Source organism: Centroberyx gerrardi, chromosome 16 (genome assembly GCF_048128805.1).
Source record: "Centroberyx gerrardi isolate f3 chromosome 16, fCenGer3.hap1.cur.20231027, whole genome shotgun sequence".
Lineage (NCBI taxonomy): Eukaryota > Metazoa > Chordata > Actinopteri > Beryciformes > Berycidae > Centroberyx > Centroberyx gerrardi.
In genome coordinates this window covers 7,737,269-7,744,922 of record NC_136012.1, presented here as the reverse complement: position 1 = coordinate 7,744,922, position 7,654 = coordinate 7,737,269, and the positions used below count along the sequence as shown (strand labels likewise).

General features: G+C 48.9%; 1 protein-coding gene across 1 annotated transcript; it reads left to right on the top strand.

Moving 5' to 3' along the window:
• Positions 1–4,236: 4,236 nt before the first annotated feature.
• zbtb3 (zinc finger and BTB domain containing 3) lies at positions 4,237–7,536 on the top strand. Its single transcript, XM_071927211.2, has 4 exons — positions 4,237–4,255; positions 4,562–4,702; positions 4,905–5,734; positions 6,354–7,536. The coding sequence occupies exons 3-4, from the start codon at positions 4,908–4,910 to the stop codon at positions 7,426–7,428; spliced, it is 1,902 nt and encodes a 633-aa protein (XP_071783312.2). The 5' UTR covers positions 4,237–4,255; positions 4,562–4,702; positions 4,905–4,907; the 3' UTR covers positions 7,429–7,536.
• Positions 7,537–7,654: the final 118 nt, after the last annotated feature.

Below are 7,654 nucleotides of genomic sequence, written 5' to 3'. Positions count from 1 at the left end.
CCATTAGTTTCTTGGTCAGACAGTTTTCTGTCAAATATAACAATGTAGGAACGATACCATCCTCTGTCTAAATCAAGTCTCAATCTGTCTCAATCACATACTTATCCTATCTATATTCAGCAACATGTTAAGACATGTTTTAGAGCTGCATTATATAAATAAACTTATTTTTGACTAAAATGTCAGATGAGACCTTATTATTCCAAGGTCATGATGTGACATCAGGATGAGGTAAATGTACCACAGCAGTTCCACTTTCATTTCTCAGTTTGACAACAGCATTTAAATTGCAAAACCACACAAACAATTGATACGATAAAAACATAAAAACAACTTTAGATCCAACACAGCTTTGATATTTTCTCTACATCATTGTATGTCCAGCTGTCTTAAATCCTCTGCATACAATGTTGGCTGTAGAGCCACTTACAGAATGAAAACAATACAGGCGGTGCATTATTTTTAAGATATCAAAGGTGATATCTTTTATTAAGGGAAAATAGAAGGTAAAGGGGGGAGGAGGTGTCAGGAGGTGGGTTGCAAATGGGTGGTGGGGTGTGTGTGGGGACGGTGGGTTGGAAGAGGGTGTAGTGTAAGGGTGTGTTTGTGGGTGAGGAGAGAGGAGAGGGAGTGAGCACAGGTGTCAGTGTGCTGAGGTTCTTGGCTTGAAGCAACTCAAGCGGACTCCATCTTCTCCTTTTTCTTCTCCTTTTTTTTCTCCTTCCCCTGACGGGTAAAGAGCTTGATGAATCTTCTCATCATGGAAGCCTTCTTGGGTTTTTTGGGGAGTTCTCCATCTTTCTCTCCAGATCCTCCCACCTCTGCCTCTCTGTTGGTGGATTTGAGGGCTTCATCTTCCATCTTCTCCTTCTTCTCTGCCTTGAGATCGATGGAGAGGTTCTGTGTGGTCAAGGCCTCCTCTGCATGGAGCGTTTTCAGCTCTTCATTTTCTTTTTGGAGTGCCTTCACCAGACTCTCCACCTGCTGGAGCCTCATGGTCTGCTCACGGTGGCTCAAAGCCTTCTCTTTCTCAAGGTTTTCATTCAGATCCAGGAGGGCCTTCTTCTTCTGGTTGAAGGCTTTCTTCTCCTTAATCTTGAGCTTGATAGTCAGCTTTTCAGTGATCAAGCGGAGCTGCTTCTGGAGCGTCTTCATCTTCTCCATTTCCTGCTGATGAGCGTTCTCCAGCTCATGGGCACTCTGAAGCTTGGCTTTCCACTCCTTCATTTCCCTACGGAGCTCCTCGTTCTCTCGGCGGAGGATCTCCTCTTTCTCTGCCTGAAGGTTAGTGGCCTGCTCTCTGAGCCCCTCCTTGTCTTTCTGGAGGGCCATGATCTCCTTCTCGCAGGCCTCCAGTTTCATGGCCTGCTCCTTTGCTTCTTTGCGGAGCTTCTCGTTCTCTCGGCGGAGGATCTCCTCTTTCTCTGCCTGAAGGTTAGTGGCCCGCTCCTTTTCTTCCTTGAGAGCCATATGGTCCTTCTCGCAGGCCTCCAGTTTTATGGCCTGCTCCTTTGCTTCTTTGCGAAGCTTATCGTTCTCTCGGCGGAGGATCTCCTCTTTCTCTGCCTGAAGGTTAGTGGCCCGCTCCTGTTCTTTCTTGAGAGCCATATGGTCCTTCTCGCAGGCCTTGAGTTTCATGGCCTGCTGCTTTGCTTCTTTGCGAAGCTTATCGTTCTCTCGGCGGAGGAACTCCTCGTTCTCTGCCTGCTCACGTCCGCAAAAGGCCTTCTCTCTCTGGGGAAGACTGGGCCACTCCTTTTCATTCAGGAGGGCCAGATCCTCCTTCTTGCAGGCCTTGACTTTCATGGCCTGCTCCTTCCTTTTCCTGCGGAGGTCCCACTCGTTCTCCTTTTCTGCCTCGGACTGCTCACGTCCGCAAAAGGCCTTCTCTCTCTGGGGAAGACTGGGCCACTCCTTTTCATTCAGGGCGGCAAGATCCTCCTTCTCGCAGGCCTTGACATTCACGGCCTGCTCCTTCATTTTCCTGCGAAGCTCCTCGTTCTCTCGGCAGAGGAACTCCTCCTTCTCTGCATGAGGGTTAGCGGCCTGCTCACGTTCTTTCTGGAGGGCCATAATCTCCTTCTTGCAGGCCTCAAGTTTCATGGCCTGCTCCTTCATTTTCCCACGGAGGTCCCACACGTTCTCCTTGCCTGCCGTGGACTGCTCACGTCTGCGAAAGGGATTGTCTCTCTGGGGAAGACTGGGCCACTCCTTCTGGAGGGCCATATCTGCCTCACACGCCTTCAGCTTCCTGGCTAGCTCGATGGGATCCATGGTCTCCTCATCGTGGAGCTGTTCTTTCTGCTCCATGTCTTCAGAAGAACCTTCTCTCTGAGAAGGCCTCCAACAGTAGTCTGTATCTAATGGTATGCTGTCTCTAGTAATATCCTGTATGCTCTCTCTTCCCGTAGTACTCTTTCACCGTCTTTTCCCACACAGAGCCTCGATCGCGGTAGCAGCCTCTTTTATAGGCTTCTACTGGCGTTCCAATTGCGTCATAAAAAAAACTACGTCATCAGGCAGCGTGAAAGCCAATTGGTTGAGAAAAGTTGGCAAGATTCGAAAGATTCCAAACAGGCCACAAGCGCTATGCCCCGCTGTATTTCTATGGGCAAAACAAAAAATAAACATTTTCTGTGTTTTTTTCTGTATTCTGATAATTTATGTGAAATGTATATGATGTAAATAATTTGTCGTTACCTTTTCACAGTTATCAAAGAACTGCATCATCATTCAAATGTTTTTTTCTAACAAGCTAATTTAGCAAACACGTTCAAGAGAGGAGTCATGCTCTCACTTGAAGAAAAAACATGTTAATGATCATGCTGTTGTTTGACAGCCATGAAAATGTAACGTCAAATTATTTACACCATATACATTTCACATAAATTATTAGAACACAGAAAAAGCAACCACAGAAAAAGTCGATTTATTGTTTATTGTAGGGTTTCACACCGCACTTTGCAGGCGTACGTGGCCTTTATGCCGCGTCATGGCCATTCGTATCAATTTGCAGTGAAATTATCATATAGCGCTAACTTTATAATGTTAATCATGCCCAAAATATCCATGGCTTCTAACCCCGCCGCCCAGTTATGTAAAGACAACCCGCGGTGTCAGCAGTGTCATTTTTTAGGTCGACATCAGAAATGGAAAATCTTAGAGCAGAAATACTTAAAAAGTTCATAATCTGGCATCAGAAGAGAAAATAAAGAGAGGAAAGAGAAGAAAAGCAAAGGGACAGTTCCACTTTGCTGAGTTACACTTTTTTTTTTTTAAGCAAGGTGAGTCTATGGTCCATGTTGGCTTAATTTTCAGAAGCTACACATCTTCACAAGATGAACAAAGTTGTGTGGTGCAGTACTACAACTACAGCTATTACTACTGCTACTACTATTACTACTACTACAGCTACTAGTATTACTTGCTACTGCCACGCCAAGGATGGAAGTAAAGGATTACAATTACTCTTGCTGCTGTAACTGAGTAATTGTACGTTTTTGAGTATTTTCAGTAATCAGCCATTTTACTTGTACTTATTTATGTTTGACTGAAGTATTTTACTTTGTTGTTTTTGATAACACATTCGTTACAGAGTACAGATGTTGTAGTTTAGTTTCTGCATAAGCATCAGAGACATCTGACCAGTCAGCCATGAAGAGAAGAGTAATCTGGTTTTATTTTGTAATGTGTTTTTCCAATTCATTATTTTTAGGCCCTTGACTACACCAGACCCAAGAGTTAACATCGCCTGCTTTTATAAACCACTGACAGAGGAGTCAGAAGAAGTAAACACACAATATCACTCTTTATGAACATACAGTCTCTCACCTCTCCACCACGATTTCCTCTCCTTCCTCTCCCTCCTCTTCCTCTTCCTCCTCCTCTTCTGTCACTGTCCATTCCAAGGCAGCTCATTCAGTCAGTCCATGGCATGGATCTGTGCTTTGAGTTTATAGCTGTTGTAGAGCTATATATCTTGCACCAAACTGTTTTCTATGTAGCAGTCGACACTTAATAGCTCAAACCCATTGCATAAGATCACTTTTGATATCCAAAACTGTCACGCTATCTACAAACGGACGAATACGGCCAATGATAAAATATCTTACTTGTCAACAAACGTGCAAGCTCCACTTCCTGTTTATTCGAGCTTCCCGCCAGTAGGTGGCACTGTGGTGGCTCGCGCTGAGGAAACCTCGCCACCACAGAGGAAGCTGCATTTTCTCCTGGAAACAGCAGACAGCAGCTGCAGGTAAGAAATATTCCTGAACATGAGGAAATGTGTTGTGTTACAGACGATAAGTTACAACTCACCCCGATAAACCCAATCATTAAAGTGTCGAGCAGGCGACATTGTAATTTTATAGAGGGGGTGGGATAACTTAGCTAGTTAATGTGTTAGCATACATGGGCTTGACAGACAGGCAGCTAGCTGTTTTTGTTGGACAGCCTCGACCACTAGAAACCTGTTTTCCATAATGTATGGCTTACTTGGATTTTGCTATTTTTTCTCTCATCTGGACGCCTTTGCTGTCTTGCTTGTCCATAACTTATTAAGGTTTAGCTTCTAGTGAGAGACTGGGACAAGGGCCTACGTCACCATGGCAACGTATAGGAGGACAACATTCTGAAGACACGTGACGGGCAGCTGTCAATCAAACATCTTTCAGCGAGAGAGAGAGACCCTACCTGTCCTTCAGTGAGTGTCCTGCTTAATTAAAGTATTCATGCTGTTCCTATCAGAGTCTAACATTCTCTCTTAAGCTCAGTTTGTTAAGCTGTGTAAACTGTGTTATTGTACTCCCAAAGCTGTAGTGACATATCACAATGACAGCAGCATTGTCTCTTTATCTCTCTTTGTCTCTTTTTTTTCTCTCTGTTTCTGTCTCTCTCTGTCCCAGGTCATGGAGTTCCCCCAGCATTCTCAGCAGTTGTTGTCAGCTCTGCGTTCCCAGCGCCAGAGGGGCTTCCTGTGCGACTGTACCGTCCAGGTGGGCTCATCCCGTTTCCTGGCTCACCGGGCCGTCCTGGCCTCCTGCTCGCCTTTCTTCCACATGTTCTACTCCGACTCTCCGGGGGGCGCCGGCGGAAACGGTTCCAGCAGCTCCGTCACGCTGGACAGCGACATCGTCACGGCCACTGCCTTCGGCTTGCTGTTGGACTTTGTGTATGAGGGCGTACTGCAGCTGGAGGCCCCTCTGCCAGTGGAGGACATATTGGCGGCAGCCAGTTTCCTGCACATGAACGAGGTGGTGCGAGTGTGCAAGAGGAGGCTGCAGAGACGAGGGCCTCTGGCTGAAGCGGACAGCACTCGTTCTGAAGAGAGCGCTGGAGCGAGGAATGTGACAGAGATGGGGAGGGCGAGGGGGGGCGATGTTGTGCCCGTGGTCGCCGTGGCGGCAGATCGCTCGAATGCGGTCTCCACGGCGGCGGCGCTTTCATCAGTATCCATAGTGGCAGTGCGGAGTCAGTCGGACTCTGTGAAGTCAGAGAGGAGGGTCGGTCCCGGGTCGTCACAGGCACGAGCGCAGACCCCTCTGAGCCCCGACCTAGCCGATACCACCCAGCCAGGCATGGACGCCCCTCCTCTGCCCCTGGGGGGAGAGCTGGTGCAGGGGCTCGCCGCAGGACTGTCTGCCCCTGCCTCTGGAGGTCAAGCCAGGCTGGGGCCTGGGGGTCAGGGAGAGGGCCCGGCGCTCTGCAGCCCCTGCAGCACCACTGAGACATACAGGTACGGGACTGTTGTGGGTTCAAGACTGTTCTAACTAGGGAAGCTCAGGTCATTTGGCCATCAACAGCTATTCACTCTAAATATGAGATTAGTGATCCGTGGATTCTGATTACAGCTTGTCAGCAGCCTGAAATCTTGATTCCAGACCAAACTCAATCCCCCATGTCCCAACCAGAACCCAGTCTGGGGGTTCAATAGCTTGCCCAAAGCAGAATAGAGGTCAAAAGTGTGTGTGTGTGTGTCTGTAGAGTATTTTTTAACTCAAACCCAGCAATTAAGTGAGAAATTCAGCAGTTTCTATCGTTTGTTAGCCTGGACACAGTGTGTTACAGTGCAAGTGAAAATGTTTATCACATTCACTGCCATCTGTCTATGCTGCATAATAGTACTGCAAGTACTGTATCATTTTTGTTATAATTCCACTTCAAATTTCAGAGAAAATTTGATATAAAATCAGTAGGGGTTAAGAAAAATTGCCGTACCCTGATTTTAACCCTATTCTACTGTATATGCCATGTTGTTTCTCCTTGTACTGATGAACAATTTGTACTTTTTGTTATGACTAGTTGTTACGGAGGAGCCGCCAGATCATACCCCCCTTTTTTCTCTCATTCTCCAGCCACAGCAGTAACCAGCAGCCCTCCTCCTCCTCTTCTTCTTCCTCCCTGGTGCCAGTGAGTCAGGCCGGTTGTCGGTCAGTGGTCGCCCCGAACTCCAGCCTGCCCCCCAGCCCCCACCAGGAAGTCCCCCAACTGCCCCGGGACGACGACTCCATCAGGATATCCTCAGACAGCGACCACAGACGCACACTGGGCGCAGGGCAACAGATGCTCATGTTAATCCACGCACAATCACTGCCCTCACGCTTGGAGGCGAACCCAACACACTCGCCGGCCCAGCGCACACACCCCCAGATCCGAATCCACAACCCGATATCGCTCCAACACCGAAGCCCGGACTTCCACCCGACTCCCCAGGCCCAAACCCTTACAAGACCCAAGTGGGAGACGGGAGCGTCGCGCAGATCTGACCCCCTTCCGGGCAGAGTGAGGATGGAGGGGGAGGAGAGCGATGGAGAGAACGTGAAAGTAAAGGTGGAGGCCATCGTGATATCTGACGAAGAGCTGGAGGAGGAGAAGGAGAGAGAGGGAGAACCGGTGATGGAGGTAGACGACGAGTTTGACGACGACATCCAGCAGGAGGAGCTGAACAGCCCCCAGTATCTCCCCTCCCACCCGCAGGGCCTCTTACAAATGGCCTCCCAATCCAACGAGTCTTACTCCTTCCCTCTCTCGCCTTCCTCCTCGTCCTCTGGCGCCGGCCCTTCCTCCCAGGACCCCTCCTCCTTCGCCGCCTCCCTCTTCCCTCCGTCCACGGCCCAGCAGCATTCCGACCCCCCCGCGTACTTCCAGGACTTCCAGGACCCCATGGGGAATTTTGTGGAGGATGTCCCGACGTGCGGCGTGTGCGGAAAGACTTTCTCGTGCACGTACACGCTGAGGCGCCACGCCATCGTGCACACGCGGGAACGCCCGTACGAGTGCCGCTACTGCTATAGGAGCTACACGCAGTCGGGCGACCTGTACCGGCACATCCGCAAGGCCCACGACCACAGCCTGCCGGCCAAACGCAGCAAGGCCGACCTGGAGCCCCCGCTGCCGCCACAACCACCACCACCACCACCTCTCAGCTAACACCACACATCTGTATTCCTATACTTGAGGACCTTCACTGACTACATTCACTCCCTAATTCTAACCTTTACTCTCTTCACGCCATGCCTAACTTTAACTGTTACCTAATCGTAAATCTTACCTTAACTTAACCCAAGTCCTCCAAATTGATCGCTTTAGAGCAATTTCTATATACTGACGAACTTTTGATTTTGTGGTGGCTCGTGCCGATATTGTGGCAGTGCGC

Coding starts and splice junctions, on each gene's coding strand:
- zbtb3 (XM_071927211.2), top strand. CDS start 4,908: ATGGAGTTCCCCCAGCATTCTCAGCAGTTGTTGTCAGCTCTGCGTTCC. Junction 5,735..6,353: donor AGCACCACTGAGACATACAG/GTACGGGACTGT, acceptor CTCATTCTCCAG/CCACAGCAGTAACCAGCAGC.